Source organism: Oryzias latipes, chromosome 19 (genome assembly GCF_053564925.1).
Source record: "Oryzias latipes strain Hd-rR chromosome 19, Olatipes_Hd-rR_3.1".
In the NCBI taxonomy this organism is placed as follows: Eukaryota; Metazoa; Chordata; class Actinopteri; order Beloniformes; family Adrianichthyidae; genus Oryzias; species Oryzias latipes.
In genome coordinates this window covers 25,450,298-25,467,101 of record NC_136255.1, presented here as the reverse complement: position 1 = coordinate 25,467,101, position 16,804 = coordinate 25,450,298, and the positions used below count along the sequence as shown (strand labels likewise).

At 42.3% G+C, this 16,804-nt stretch overlaps 1 protein-coding gene across 1 annotated transcript; it reads left to right on the top strand.

Annotated features, from left to right (window-relative positions):
- Positions 1 to 1,660: 1,660 nt before the first annotated feature.
- Positions 1,661 to 16,708, top strand: gucy2cb (guanylate cyclase 2Cb). Its single transcript, NM_001105098.1, is given in 27 exon segments — positions 1,661 to 2,063; positions 3,483 to 3,595; positions 4,293 to 4,360; positions 5,191 to 5,406; positions 6,119 to 6,237; positions 6,463 to 6,565; positions 7,018 to 7,132; positions 8,290 to 8,431; positions 8,561 to 8,643; positions 9,147 to 9,255; positions 9,511 to 9,592; positions 10,244 to 10,346; positions 10,422 to 10,478; positions 10,560 to 10,631; positions 10,729 to 10,833; positions 10,927 to 11,013; positions 12,451 to 12,583; positions 12,649 to 12,786; positions 12,855 to 12,931; positions 13,012 to 13,103; positions 13,184 to 13,342; positions 14,611 to 14,803; positions 15,286 to 15,460; positions 15,532 to 15,630; positions 15,710 to 15,804; positions 15,878 to 15,954; positions 16,327 to 16,708. Coding segments are annotated over 27 exon segments (3,228 nt in total). The 5' UTR covers positions 1,661 to 1,858; the 3' UTR covers positions 16,538 to 16,708.
- The last annotated feature ends 96 nt before the right edge of the window (positions 16,709 to 16,804 follow it).

Sequence of the window (16,804 nt, the reverse complement as noted above, 5' to 3'; positions counted from 1 at the left end):
AGAAATATCAGGGACTCAGAGAAGAACTGGAGAAAGCCTGGAAAGTGAAGGTGACAGTGGTGCCTGTGGTAATTGGAGCACTCGGGGCAGTAACCCCCAAGCTGGAGGAGTGGCTACAGCAGATACCTGGAAAGACCTCAGACCTCTCTATCCAGAAAAGTGCAGTGCTAGGAACAGCTAAGATACTGCAGGACCCTCAAGCTCCCAGGCCTCTGGTAGAGGACCCCAGCTTGGAGGAGAAACCACCCGAGGAAGGGTGAGAGGGTTTTTTTTTATATACCGTGTGTGTGTGTATATATATATATATATATATATATATATATATATATATATATATATATGTACGTCACAATGAAAATAGAAATGAGATAGAAACTCCTGCGTTTACTTTGTTATTTTTTCTCCAAGCAGAAACTCTTTCTTTTGATGATGATGCAGCCGTATTACTTTTTTGAAGGGCGTATCATCTTCATACGGCGTCATTAAAATCTCTGGCTCAGAATATCCTCACCCCTCCTATTATCACCCTCCTTCCCCCCCCCCCCCCCCTTCTCTCTAATATCCCTCTCTCTTCTTCCCTCCTTTCCTTTTCCGTCCGGTCCAACACCAAAGATTTTCAAACATGATTGACATTAATAAAGTTTGGCCTCAATCACAAAAGGGGTTTATTCAGACATACCTCTGGTTTGTTGTTAAAGTAAAATATGTCCAACACAAGAGGCCTTCAGTTTTCATCTGTCTGCCCAGCTGTTGGACAGGACAAGTTTAAAAAAAAAATGGCTCAGTCTCTCACTGGAGTATTGCACTCTCTTTTTTTCTCCACGCGTTTCCATGGTGACTCCGGAAATCGGCAATCTATTGAGAATGTCTTTATGTACTTGCTGTGCACGTGCATTAACCCAGCGTTATCAAATCGAGCGTAATTACGCTAACTCATATCCGGTCTTTTGGAACCGACATACCCCGAGTAAGCAAGTTCAGGTGGATTTCAGCCAGAGTTCAAGCTTAAAGTCAGGCTAGTTTAAACATGCTTCCTGGAACAACCCAGGCTGCGTCTTATTATCTGTTTTTCTTGTTGTTGTAATCTATCAGATGTTTTGGAGGGGTTTGTTGGTGTAATTTGGACTTCAGGGCCACCGTACGTTTCTCTCCTGGGTTACTTATCTTCCTTCTCTAGTTCTTCCACCAGCAGAAGTCCATTTTCCACCTTGTAAATCGGTTTGCGTTTGTGATTGTTTCTAAGGCAACCTCCTTACATTATAGTGTCTGTCTTTAAGCAGCATCATGAGTTTTACATTTTCAATAAATCCATGTTTACAATAACCAGTCAAAGATGCTGTGAGCGTCACCTGCTGTTCAGCAAAGTTAACACGATAACTACTTTCCCTTCAGGTTTTTGCAAAAAGCTCAACTGAAAGTCCAGGTCAATGCTTTCATCTAAAACCACATGGAGCATGAAGCTCTTATCTGCAGAACTTTCACATGTTGCTATGTGGACATTTGCCATCTCCATCCAAATCAAGTCTGTTATGTGTTTTCCAGTTTGTAGCCTGCAGCGCACACACAGACCTTTGCACACCCACACAGGGGAGTTATACAGCCGGTCTGTGTGTCTTTAAAGGTTGTATATTAACACACTGACAAGGAAAGGACAACTCAGAGCTAGAAAGGCAGTGCTAGTTTAAGGAGCAGAGCACAAAGGGAGAAGACTTCTGAATTTGGTAGCTTTCACTAGTGGAGATCTACACATTAGGGGAAAAATCGGATGTTTTCCAGCTCTGCAGAATCACAAACTGATAGGATTCAGAGCCCCCTCCTTAACATGGACTCACCCTGAAACACTGATCCAGAGCTGACAATGAGCACATTTAACTTGTGGCTGTCTGTGCTGTGCGCCTTCGGGGTCTCCGCATCTCGTGTTCAAGACACTGGACAGTGTATGGATGGGATAACGGTCAACGTGATCCTGCTGGAGGACGAGGAGTCTCCCTGGAGCCTGAAGTATGTGGGGGGACAAATCCTAGAGGCCATCGAGAAGGATGCAGCTATCAATGCTGAAGAAGGTAACTCAAAAAAAAGGACAATCAAAAATTTGTGACCACAATTAATTAACATATCAGGCTAATTAACTTTGTAGCTTTTCTGATGCATTTGTAGAAAATACAGCATTTACTTTTTGGGTGAATATTATTTTAATTCTGACCAGAATCGGGCCAAAACATTTAATATTTTTCCGCTTTCAGCCTTTTTGTTCGTTTTACAAACACACAAACTCAACTAATTAACAGAGATGTGAACCTGGTTCGTCAGCAGGATTTCGACAGTGATAACATTAGATGTTATCAGCAAAAGTCATTAGAAATGCTCACTGGTTTCCTGTAAACTAATCCTGACCTTTGATCCATAGGAGTGAGAATAACCTACTTTTATATTTGGTTTTTGTGAAGTTTGGTTCAGTTGAATTACAAAGAATTCCAAATAACAAGAGAAGCAATTAGAAACAAGTAATTTTGTCCTCAGTCACTGCCATGTTTGCTAGGTTTATATAAACTCACTGGCCACTTTATTTGGCACATCATGAATGCACATTTCTAACCAGCCAATCACATGGCAACATGCACATCCTGTAGGCTGATGGACTACAGCAGCAGAAGACCACACTGGGTGCCATTCCTGTCAGCTTAGAACCGAGGCTACGATTCACTCAGACTCACCAAAACTGGACCATAGAAGATGGCAAAATGTTGTCTGGTCTGATGAGTCTCCATTTCTGCTGCCACATTCGGATGGTAGGGTCAGAATCTGGCATCATCAACATGAAAGCATGGATCCATCCTGCCTTGTGTTGGTGTCATGGTGTGGGGGATATGATTTTGGGTCTCTTGTGATTCCAATGCCACAGCCTACCTGGGTATTGTTGCTGACCATGTCCATCCCTTTCTGACCACAGTGGACCATCTTCTGATGCTACTTCCAGCAGGATAAAGCTCCATGTCATGAAGCTGGAATCATCTCAGACTGGTTTCTAGAACATGACAATGAGTTCCTAGGACTGAAGTGGCTTCCACAGTCACCAGATCTCAACCCAAGAGCGAACATTATATCAGCCTCATGGATGTGCAACCGACAAATCTGCAGCAACTGTGTGATGCTGTCATGTCAATACGGACCAAACTCTCTGAGGAATGTTTCCAGAACCTTAATGAATCAATGCCACCAAGGATTAAGGCAGTACTGACGGCAAAAGGGGCTCCAAGCCGGCACCAGTAAGGTGTATTTAATGAAGTGGCCAGTGCGTGTATGCAGGACATTTACAGGCATATTTCCAGCTGTGAGTCTATGACTGCAAAAGTCTCACCATCACAGTCTGGACTGTAATCTTCCTGGAATAGATTAGGAATCAGATGCAGCAGCGTCCTGCTGGTCTTCTGTTTTGAATCAGCCAATCATTACGTCTTCTTCCCTCCTCATGCAACACAAAGGTATGGAGTTCAACCTCACAGTCAACTTTGAGGGGTTCAACACCACTCTTTATCGCCAAAGAGGCTGCATAACGAGTGCATGCGAGGGGGCAGAGAAGCTCAACAAACTGATGGTGAGTCACTCATTTGATTCCTGAGGAACATGAGGGTTCACTCGCTCAGACAGGCGACAAACCTTTTCCGGACTTTAACAGAACATTCTGATCCTTTTTCTCTGGTTTTGTCATTCAAGCTGGCTTTGTTAGACCAATCACTGTCTCTGCACAGCTTAATGAGGAGATGAATTCAGGCAAAATGACAGAAGCTATGTTGAAACGATGGATTCTGAAGAAACACCAATTCATTTTCATGTGTTTTTTTAATAATTAAAGAAGAAGTGGATGCATCAGAATGGGGGCGGAGTAGGGAGCTTGTGGCCCCGCCCAGCTCATTTTCTACATCACAAATAGTATCTTTTTTATCTGCTCCTGATTCACAATAATTTGAATAAAGACATACTCAGAAATGCAATCTTAAGCTTAATTTTCTTTATATATGTCCCCCAACATCAGAAAACTGCAACAAGAACATGTTAAAAACATCAACAACTCAATTTCCTCAGAGATGATCTTTGATGTGACAGCAAAATTAGACTTTTTAAACATAATTCACTCTATATATTGAATTTTATTTAAAGTACTTCTATTATTTGGTCATTCCAGTTGGTAGATGTTGTTTTTTCTTGACCAGATGTACCGTCAGTATTTCCTGAAAGTAAACTCAGAGTTTTGCTGTTATCGGTGGGAGTCACACTCTGCTGTCTGACTGCAGGTTACAGGTGAGCTGGGATGTGCCGTACTGGGACCCACCTGCACCTACGCCACCTTTGCAATAGCCGAGTGAGTGAGCGATTGTTTATCCAGCTGTTTGACGCCCCATGACGAAGGAACTCAGCATAATGATCCGTTTTATGGCATTAAAAGCTTCCATGCACTGTTTGGCTTCAGTGAAGCATCTCAGAGCCGCAAAAAAACAAACAAATCTTTATCTAAAATTCTTTTTTATTTATGGACAATTTGATTTTTTTATTTAATTTTACTTTGACTTTATAATTATTATATTATTATTATTATTGTTGTTGTTGTTGTGATTGCTGTTATTTATTTTCCTAAAGTTTTATTTATTTATTGCGAATTTGAATTTTTTAAGTATTTTTTACTATGGCTTTATTATTATTATTATTTTTTTATTTTATTTTTTTATTTTTTTTTTTTATTTATAATAACCCCCTGTTTTTTGGCTTCATTCCTTATCGTTGACATCCATTTCCTGGCTATGGTCATGTGACCAAACAGTCCATTTTTATAGACAGTTATATTTTGCATCATATATTATAAATTATAAAGAAAGATTGACACCGTCATGGAAGGAGTCACAACACACCTTGAAATACACTAAAAAAACAGGCCCCTTAGAAATAAGTGCAACATGTATCCCATTGGCAAAAAGAAATGGCCAGTGGGATAAGAGAGATAGTTTTACTGAGTAAAAAATTGTAGTCACTGAGAAGATAAGAAAAATAATCTTGAGAAGATTACTTTTTTGCAAAAAAGAAAATGAGATATTTTTTCTTATAAAAGGGTATTTTTATCTTCTTTAGATTCAGTCTTTGCAGTGTAGCAGCAAATACTCTTCCTCTCATGTCGTCTCTTTTATTTTCATCCGTCAGTGTAGAAAAAGGCTTTAACCTCAGCACACCCATCATCTCAGCTGGAAGCTTCGGCTCCTCCTGCGACTACGCCATGAACCTGCAGCGCCTCCTGCCACCGGCCCGCAAGATCTCCGACTTTTTCATCAACTTCTGGAAAGAAAAGTTCACCATCAAACCAAAGTGGAGGACAGCCTACGTCTACAAACGACAGCCCAACACTGAGGACTGCTTATGGTAATTCACACAGATTACAGTTGATTGAATTCTGGGAAGGATTTCAAGAACTTTTTGGTTCAATTTGTAGAGAAAATATTGAAATACTTTGTAATTAGTTTGTGTCATTGTTGTAACTTTGCAAAAACACATAAGGAAAACATTTGATTTCTCCTTTAAACTGACTTATTTTTGTAGGAACATTGATTAGTGTAATCCTCAGATAAAAAATGTCCAAACTCTGTCAACATATACCAGAAAATGTAGAGTTTCTTGCAGTTTAAGACTATTATGGGATTTTTGGCAAAGAAACATCCATCTCTGCTGCTTTTCCTACAAAATCAAGACAAAGAGAGATAAATAGATTGGAAAAAGCAATCTTGCTTGGACATCCAGGTGTTACTGATGCAAACGTTTGCTCTGAATTTAGCTTTAAAAGTGTCAAATTTAAAGCTGTAATGTTTTGCCCAAAAGCCTGAAAAACTGCAGCCTTTGTTATTCTTAATTTGTTTAAAAAACCTTCAAAATATTAATTTACTTTTTTGGATTAAAAGTCTTATTTTCATGAAACTCTTTAATTACTTTGGTGGTGAAAAAACTTGAATAGACTTGTTCACATGGACACCATACTCCAAATAAAGATCAGCACCTCCAACAGGGCGTGTTGGTGTAAAGATAATCCAGAAGGTGACTGTCAGGTGTGCCGTTTCGTTGACCCGACCTCCCTCCACAGGTACATCGGAGCGCTGGAAGCTGACGGCAGGTTTCTAGTAAACGTGAGCAGAACGATTCTGCGCCATCCCGGCGACCTGAAGGACGTTCTGGACTCTCAGGAGAACAGGACCAGCAATCGTGAGTGTGACTCAGCGACCTTTCTGTGGTTCCAGCCCATGACTTTAAAGGGTCTCAATCTGAGAAATGACAGATTTGCTTCAAGTTAATTCAGCCATGAAACAAACATACTTTGGTTTTTCTATTAACTTCAGATTGAAGGTTAAATGGAGGAGTTGGTGTTTGATTCCTTCTGAGGGAAACATGTGTTCCCTCTGGAGTTACATACGTGTCCTTTGGGTGCAGTGTTCATCCTGTGCGGCTCACCGACGGACCTGAAGGAAGTGAAAAACATCTCTGACGCTGCCGACAACTTGGATATTCTCTTCATTCTCATCGATCTTTACAAGTCAGTAAAGATTTTTTTAAATCTTTTTTCCTCTTTTGACTGTAGATATTAGTGACTGTATTACTTTTTATATTACATATGAAATAGACAAATGTAAAAAAAAAAGCTTCAGACGTGGATTAAAACGTAAAAAACAGTCATTTTCTAAAGTGAACTCGATTTTTTAACAGCAAAAGTACATTTAGAAGATTGTGAGTTCTGCTAAGACGTTTCCTTTTTTTTAATGGAAAAATCCTCTTTCTTCATTGAAGTTATCTTATAGAGCTATTTTTTTATTTATTTTGGTGGTACCAAAGGTTTTGAATGTGCTTCTCTCCACACGTGTTGCATTCAAACAATGTTGTCGAGATCCATAGATCAGGGAATGCAGAAGAATTCCCTTTCAAGTTGCAGCTTTTAAAAAATATTTTCAAAGTTCTCAGTTTGTTCCTGGTTTGTCCTGCGCCACACAGTGATGTTTACTACACCAACACAACATCAATGCCGGAGATGAGGAACGTATTGGTGCTGACCATGCCCGACACCAGAACCTACACCATCAAGCCGGACCTCACAGGCAACGATACGGTGAGAACCCAAACTTGGTAAAACTTTCAGAAGCTACAATTTTAGAATGAAGTTTCTAAAGTCCTGATGCCCATGCAGAAGACAAAACCGCTACAGCTACAGCTACAGCAAGAGAAACTTTACTGCCCTCTAGTGTTTGACGATTCATTTATATCGTGACCAGCAAATAGGAAAGTATAGGATAACCTGCACAAAAGTTGTCTGCAAAGAACTATAAACTGTTATGTTGTAGTCACGGGCGCCCATTCGGGGGGGGGGGGTGACCCGTACGAGTACTGCTGCAGGTTTTGGGTTGTCCGGGCCTGTAGATGGTCACAGAGACAAGCGGTCGCGTTTTAAAGGGACTGCAGATGTGTCTTTAGGCTCGTATGGCCACCCAACATTGGTACGATGAAAATCGTACCAATGTTGGGTGTGCGGTGAGTGTATTGTGAAGCATTTGTAAGTTCCGATGTTGTAAGAAATCCATTGGATAAAAAAAACTATGCTGGTGTTACTTTAAAAAAATAACACCAAAAGGAATTTGGACAGGTGACGCTGTCATACCTACATACTCTAGTCATTAGTGGCCCCTTAAAGACCAACTCCAATGAAAATGTTCTTCTTTGTGCTTTAACATGTTTTTGCAGCATTTTTCTCATGATGGAGAACATATATGTAGAGAATTAAGATTACAATTACATTTCTGAATATTTCTTCATCCAAATTGTTATAAATCAGGAGCAGACGAAAAAATGCAGTAGTCTAACGGTCCCGCCCAAAACTCTGAGGCGAATTTCTGATGAACTCCTGCCGCTTCTCAGAAACTACGTCCTGGAAAACCACACGGGACTTTTGATTATGGCTAAAAACGGCCTAATTACAATTGAAAGAACGCTACAAACGCTTTGAAAACAGATCAAAAGATGATCGCAGTGGGACTTTACGCCACGCACGGGGAGTGCACGTGACAATTAATTGACAATTAAAAAATCTGTACAAAACGTCTGTATCTCACCTACTTTGCTCTTCGTTAGCATTACGAGTTGTATAAGTGTTCACTACGACCTTGTGTTGTGATGAAGGCATAAGAACAATGACTGTGATATAGATTCTGAGAAACATCAACACTGCTTCACTTGGAAGAGCTTTCATTTGTTTGGACTCTTTTCCTGCAGATGAACGACTACATGGCTGCGTATCACGACGCGGTGCTGTTGGTTGGTCAAGTCATGAGAGACATCGCAATAAGAAACCCGGCAGAGATGCAAGGGATGGAATACGTCAACACAAATTACTTTCGGAACGTCTCATTTAACGGTGAACAGGGGGACTTTCAGTAAAGATGCAAATACCAAACTTGAAATTTATTGCTGTTGACTTAAAACGCTGAGCTGGGAACTGCATTCTGCCGAGCACCAATAAATGTGTTTTTATGACTTTGATCAGGAATTGGTGGCCATTATAAACTGGACAGTTATGGAGACAGAGATGTGAACTTCTCGGTTATTTACACCTCCACTGACAACAAGGTGAGTTATGGTTCTGGCCCAGGAAATATCTGGTTCCAAAAAGCAGATCCCAGTCTAACCTTTTCTTACCAGAATATGAGTCCAGTTATAATGTCCTCTGTAGAAACCAGAAGGAGTCATTTCAGTAGTATGTATGTATGTGTAGAAATGTTCTTTTTCTATTCAAAGAGATTCTAAGCCAGTTCAGGATTCAATGATATGTTGCAGTAGTAGGGACATAAATGGGTTAACCCTTGTGCTATCTTAGATGACCCCCCCTTCCATTGACGTGTTCTCCCTACCATGACAAAGGTGGATAAAGGTGGAAAGATTTCATGTAATCCATGGACACCAGTGAAGATCACAAATCATTGAAGAAAAAAGGTTCAGAGCACTGTCTAGTGGGTCTAGATGACCCAACTCCCAATGGTAAAGTGCCTAGGATAGCACAAGGGTTACACAAAACAAAATCTATCTGCTATGAGAAGAAACTCGAGGTTTTCTCTAATTTTTCTCTTTATCAGTACAAGATTTTATTCTCCTTTGACACTGAAAACAACAGGACCAAACAGATGGATCCATCTCCAACCTTCATCTGGACAAAGGCGCTTCCTGACGACAAACCAGGCAGCGGTACAACGGCAACCCACACAGACACACACACCATCTGAGATCCAATCCTGATAGTTAATGACTGACCTGCACACAAACAGACCCACCTACTGAACTGATAATAGGAAATGTCAGCTTTAAATAGCTGCAGGTGACATGTGCAGTCGTATAAAAATGTCACCTCACCTGCAGTAAAGTTCCCTTCAAGCTGTTTATCACACTTCCTCACCAACATGTTCAGTGTTTTGGTGTGAAGCATTGGTTTGTGTTTTACAGAACTAGAAACCCAAGACATCATCGTGGTGGTGCTGGGCGTCACGGTGGCTGTGGTCGCCACACTTGCCTTTATTTTTTACAGGTGAGTCCTGCTGTACACCAGGATAAACAGCTTTGCAATCAATGTCCTCTAATGCAAGGTGTTGTCAAAACGTTAAAAGTCATTTGCAGTTTTATAATTTTGTGCTTATTAGTTAATAATTATGTGCTCCACCTTCTTAAATTTAGTCGACTCAGATCCAAGTCAGACTCTTGTCATTATTTTTTTATATATAAAAACAATTTTTTTTCCAGTTTTAAGTGGGTTTTGTTGCAAGTCTCTATTTATTTTCTCTTTTTTCGTCTTCTTATGTCTAATTTTGAGCTGTTTTGTGCAAAGAGATACTGGCCTAAAGCTTAAGAAGTGACCCAGAACCATGCAAAAAAAAAGTAGCGTCCAATGAAATATTTCCCAGGATTTTGGGGCAGTTTGTGACTTCAGACATGGTTAAGTTGGTGAAAGTTATATACATATTACACCTACATACATACATACAGACAGACATATTATTTTCTAATTTAAAATCTTCATCCTTATTGCATTTAATAAAATGTTTATTTTTAATGCCGTACCAACAATTTCCTAAATAAACCTTGTTGTTTTAGGTGAAAACATGCATCAGACTTGTACATAAACTCAAGGTAAAGAAAACCAGACTAAACGGCATCAATAATCTATATTTCTGCTGCTCAGACAGAACAGGAAGGATCGTCGGCTCAGGAAACGCTGGTCTCACATCAACCCTGATCTCATCTCACTGCTGGAGAACAACGAGCACAACATCGTCTCCCTGAAGGTAAAGCACTTCATGAAGATGGTTTTCAGCGCTGGAGCCTTCTGATCCAACGTTTCTCCTCCTCCTCCTCCTCAGATAGAAGAAGAGAGGAAGAAGATGTGTCAGATCCGCCGGGCCCTCTACGATAAGAAGGTACTCTGCTGCCGCCGCCGTTTTCAAACTGACATCCCAGCGAGCTCCGCCTGCAGATAGATGTCTCTGATTCTGTTCCAGATTGTGATCCTGAAGGAGCTGAAGAAGTCTGATGGGAACTTCAACAAAGCCCAGAGGATAGAGCTCAACGCGGTGAGACGCCTCTCTCCATTCATCTTTTGTTCTCAGAGTTTATGGCTCGTTTGTTAATATTTGTCCAAAGCCACTGAAGTCCTGACTTCTCCTGCAGCTTCTGCACATCGACTATTACAGCCTCACAAAGTTTTATGGCACGGTGAAGTTTGATCAGGGAGTGTTCGGAGTCTTCGAGTACGGACAGCGGGGGTCACTGCGGGTCCGTAAATCAGACCTTGAAGAATAGCAGTGCTTATAAATAACAAACAAGAGAGAGAGATAAGACAGATTAATGGTGCCTTCTTTATTCCAGTATGTGCTGAACGATAAGGTGTCGTACCCAGAGGGAACCTTCATGGACTGGGAGTTCAAAATATCCGTCATGTGCGACATTGCAAAGGTGAGAAGTGGCTCAGCAGAGAACAGAAGCTACTGTATGTTTTAGCTCCTGGTTTACTGATACAGACGTCAGTCACTCGGGTCCGAGACAACAGTGGAGACCGATCAGGCAAACAGACATCCATATAAACACACTCATCGACTTTTTGACACAGTTGTTTTATTCCAAATTCCTGCATTTTACTTAAGAAACTGAAAAAAATGAAAACCAAAGTGTTTGGTTGCATAAAAGGTGTTCAGATAATAAAATTAAAGCCACATCCTGTGTTGCCTTCAGGCGCTACCTGCCCCTCATTGCCCCTTTTTAACCCGCCCTCACTGGCTGAGCGGCTGCTACTTGCCCCTCACTCTCCCTTCCTGCCCCTGCCACCCTACTCAGAACCAATGTGACAAATTCATGCAAAAAACACACTTTTTTCAAAATGCGGCTTTTCTGTCAGCTTTATCTCCATAGCAACCATTGTATTTCTTGGTCTTCTGGGGCTGACGTACAGGTCGATGTCATTTTTAGAAGAATCTGTCCAACGTAAATTTTTGAATGACCTTTTTTTTGTTAACCACGCCCACATTTCATATATGTTAACATCATATTTCCTGGTGTGTCGCTCAGCTTGAGTCAGGGATTCATGTAGTACATTCTCACCATATTCTGATGAAAAATGTGCGAGATACCGGGGAAAGAGCTCGCCACGCTCACATCATTCAAAATCGACAACTTCTAAAGCCAATTTTTGTTTCCTAATTACCCTCCTAACAATGATTGAGGCGTCATGAGGCGACATACCAAAATAACTGGGAGGAGTTTTTGTAGTTGGTGCTAAAGGTTTGTTTTTTTAATCTTCTAATTTCAAGATGCCTCTTCCCGAGGTCAAAGGTCGACAAAACTTTGGTTGTGGATGTACGGAACGTGAATGTAATTTTCATTTTAACTTTTTTTCCTGTTCATAATATTCAGTTGTTTATTCCTCTCTAAGTGTTGGTCAATATTATTTTTGTTTTGCACTTGTTTTTTTAAGTTGGCATTAAAAATATAATCTGTTACTGTTTACTTTAACCAACCCCACTTTGCTTATTGGTTTGTGGTTTAAAACCTTAAAGAAATGTTAAATCCACTTAAAACTACAGTTCCCAGAAGCCCCACCCCTTCACATTTAACAGCATGTAAAAGCCCCAAATGTCCTCTGCAAAAACCAAAAAGACTTCATTCAGAATTATGCAGCAATTATTCAGGATCACAAATGTCCTCTATATTTTTAATTAGTGGGTTAACTAGTGGGTCTAGATGACCCAACTCCCAATGTTAAAGTGTCTAGGATAACACAAGGGCTACAAACTCTTCTAGTTTTTGGCTTCAAATGCTCGCAGTTCCCTTTGTTGCCACTAGATGTCAGTAAAACTAAATGGACTGCTTTGAGTGTTGAGGGCCTCTTGTGTGCAGGGCATGTCCTACCTGCACGCCAGTGACATCCAGGTCCACGGCCGCCTGAAGTCCACCAACTGCGTGGTGGACAACCGCATGGTGGTGAAGATCACAGACTTCGGCTGCAACGCCTTCCTGAGCCGGGAGCACGGTAAAGAGTCCGCCTCAGCCATCCATGCTCCCGTCCACTCCTCTCAACGCTCTGCCCCCGCTCAGACTTGTGGACAGCGCCGGAGCACCTGAGGAAGGAGGGCACCTCTCAGAAGGGAGACGTCTACAGCTTTGCCATCATCTGCCAGGAGATCGTCCTCAGGAGGAGCACCTTCTACACCGAGGCCAGCCTGAAGAGATCAGGTGTCAGATCCATGAGGAGCACGAATGCAGAGCAAGTGCAGAGGTGTAACATCTGTGTTTCCAAACAGAGAAGCTGTCCAGAGTCATCACATCCTACTTCAGGCCGGATCTTAACCTTGAGACGGCTTCAGAGAAAGAAGCAGAGGTTTCTGCCGTTTAGATGAGTCACTATTGTGTCAAAAACATCCCAGAAGCTCACCGACATCTGCTTTTTTATTTTTCTAGGTTTATATGTTGATAAAAAGCTGCTGGGAAGAAGATCCAGAAAAGAGACCCGACTTTAAGAAAGTTGAAAACCTCCTGGGTAAAATCATCAGGTATTCTGCTGCGACTCTTATTGCCTTTCAGAATAAGGGCCCATCCACAAAAACGTGTATTTTTTTAACGTCTTTTATAGTAAAATACACAACCAGGACAACGAGAGCTACATGGACAACATGATGCGGCGGCTGCAGATGTACTCCAAGAACCTGGAGCACCTGGTGGAGGAGAGGACGGCGCTGTACAAGGCTGAGAGGGATCGAGCCGACCGCCTCAACTTCATGCTGCTTCCTCGGTCTGCTCACTGTCACCGAAACACTAATTACTATGACTGAGACGGCAAAAACGGGACAGGGCCCCACGGGATGACAGCCGGCAGCGGTGTTGATGGAAAACCGGTTCTGCACCCGAGGGACACTCCTGCAGGGAACAACGAACGGGAAGAAAGGAGACCGGTTCACAAAACAGTCAGAGAGCAGAAAGCATATAGGATGAATTTAGACAAAGTGGAAGAAGAAAGCACAGAGAATCCTCTGGTTTTCAAAATAAAACTCTTTCCTTTAAGTCCTGCTGGAAAGGCGGAGCTCCTGATCTTCAGGAACATCACCTGTGAGGCTTTGATGATGCTGCTGGTGTGCACCCAGGATCAAAATCTACATGTAAAAGTCGAGCTTGACTGAAAACATGAACCAACAGATTCACTAAGGACTAACAATCTTAGCAGATTGGCCTTTTAATACAGACCTGGAAGCAGGTTGGAGCAGCAGTGAGGCTATTTTTATGCTGTTGTCAGTCTCACTGTGGAGTCAAAGTAATGGCGGTTGTACAGTCGCTGCAGCTGTAGTCCCACTACAATCAGCAGTTTTCAAAGCGTTTCCAGTGTTTTATTTTTTTAATTACGATTATGCCGTTTGCAGCCCAAATCCCAAAAACTTGTGCCGCTTTCTAGGACGTAGTTTCTGCAGGGCGCTGCAATAAACAAAAGGCGAGCAACATTGGAGCTAACCAGCCAGCCAGATTCCAGCTCAGACGAGGAAAACAGAGAAGCGCATGAATCCAGCATCGGACATCAGAATGGAGCAGAGCAGGGAGCTTGCTGCGCGCCAATTTTTGTTTCTACGTCACAAATACGATTCATTTCAAACGGGGTTTTGTCGCGTCTGCTCCTGATTCATATTTGAATAAAGAAATACTCAGAAATGGGATTTTAATCTTAAATTTTCTAAGAAAAATGTTAAAAACACCATTTTCAATGGAATGGGATTTTAACTGCTTACTTATTTTCACTTGTGAAAATTACAAAATAATATGCAAATAGATAAATTTCACAGAAATACACACAGTTTGGCTCCAATTTTTGTTTTCTTTTTCTTCTTTTTAAATTTGATTCTCAATGTCTGCTTATGTTAGAGTGTTTTCAGTAATTATACGTGATCAGTACATCCTCACCTTATTGGTGTTCTTATATCAGGAAAAAAATAGTTTATCCCGCCCATTTATTCATATTTGGAAACGGTTCCCCGTCTTGTGGTTCATCTGGTCCTCCTCTGTCCTCCTCTGAAGGCCGGTGGTGAAGAGCCTGAAGGAGTCGGGCGCGGTGGAGCCGGAGCTGTACGACGAGGTGACCATCTACTTCAGCGACATCGTGGGCTTCACCACCCTGTGCCAGTACAGCACGCCCATGGAGGTGGTGGACATGCTCAACGACATCTACAAGGGCTTCGACAGCATCGTGGACCATCATGATGTGTACAAGGTACTGGATTCTATGACCATCAATGCTGAAGAAAAAACAGTTTGCCCCCTGCAGGGATTCCTACCCGCAAACATTTGAGAAAGAGATCAAGTTACTTTCAAAGAGGGTCTTCCATAAATGCAAGTCCCGAAGCTGCAAAACACCCCCTTACCATTACACTGCCACCGCCATGCTTGTTTGTTCCACCTTACCTTCGGTTCCATCAGAACTTTGGTCCAGAATCTTTGCTCTTGCTGCTCAGCAGTGTCTTCCATGGATCCATGTTTGTCCTGGTTGGGTTCTTGGAGTCTTGTGGACCAGTTAGTCCTTGGAATCTTCTCTTCTGTTCCATCTTTTCTCTTGAGTGTAGATGATGGATCTCTTTGGGGTTCTCTGGAGTCCTAGAGCTACAGAACTGTGTTCCCTTTGGACTGAAACATCCGACTTTCATTTCTCTTCCCTGGCAAAAGTTGAAAGTAAGGGTTGTGGTTCCTGGTCTGCAGGTGGAAACCATCGGCGACGCCTACATGGTCGCCTCCGGGCTGCCCAACAGAAACGGGAACATGCATGCGGTGGACATCTGCCGCATGGCGCTGGACATCTTGGAGTTCATGGGGACCTTCCAGCTGCGACATCTCGTCGGCATTCCGGTGTGGATACGCATTGGCGTGCACTCAGGTGAAGCCCCGCCTCCTCTCGGTGTCCAGTGTCCACCTCAGAGGAGACGTCTGAGGTGTTTGTGCGTGCAGGTCCGTGTGCCGCAGGCGTGGTTGGGGTGAAGATGCCCAGATACTGTTTGTTTGGGGACACGGTGAACACGGCGTCTCGCATGGAGTCTACAGGACATCGTGAGCAGAAACACTCAGAGGTGATGGTCAAACAGCAAACCTGCAGAGGGTCTGTCTATGTCATGGTGGTCTCTTCCAGCTTTGAGGATCCACGTCAGCGAGCCCACCATCCAGATCCTGCAGAGGACCAACTGCAAGTTTGAGTATGAGATGAGAGGAGAGACATACCTGAAGGTGGAGACGCGTTTTTCACGTCCAACATTTCCAGTCCTTGAGTTTATCCTGACCCCACAAACGCCTGTTTCAGGGGAAAGGCACGGAGATGACCTACTGGCTGACGGGAGAAAGTGGGCAGGACTATGACCTTCCGACTCCGCCCACAACGTAAGCACAAAAAAAGGCCCTAAATATCAAACTGCACTTTAGAAATCGGCTTGAAATAAGTTAGTCTGCCTCCAACTGCATCAAAACATTTTAGCTCCATTTGTGGTCAAAATAATTCCCAGCATTCCCACAAGGACATGAGTTATTTCATCAAACTGATATGAGTGCTTACCACCTTTTAAATGAACCTATTTCACTACTTTATTAACGTTTTCTGTACTTTTTAGATTTTACATGTTCTAAAAATCAAATCTGATCACTTGAGTATATTTTACACGAGTACTTTAAACAAAGAAAGTGGAAGAAAGACTTTAAACAAAGTATACTTTGACTTATTAATACTTAAATGACTTACATGTTTTCTTCTGGCAGGGAGAACGTCCAGCGTCTGCAGCAGCACCTGGCACACATGATCCTGGCGTGTCTGGAGCGCCGCTCCCGGGGGTCCGTTCGGAGGAAGAAGCAGCACGCGGACCAGGGCAAAAATGATGAAGACGAGGAGTCAGGGGTGGAGTCTGAGAGCAGCCAACCCGAGTATCTCCACCTGGCCACAGTGGACAACACGCTGAGCACCTTCCTTTAGAGAACACGCGCGAACACCAGGCGTTTGTTTTGAACTGCAGCCATGACGCCTCGTTACGACCTGCAGATCCTCACAGAGAAGCAGCGAAAAACTCCTGAACTTTGAGGAGACTTTCTGACTTTTTCCTCTGAAGTTGAGCTTGATTCATTCATTAAATCAAATCTGAAAGTCTTCCCTTTAATCAAGTCTCTCACAATGTTTCCCTTTTAAAGCAAACATGTTTTTTTAAGAAAAGTCGTTTAAAGATTTTTTTTCTTTTCAAAAATA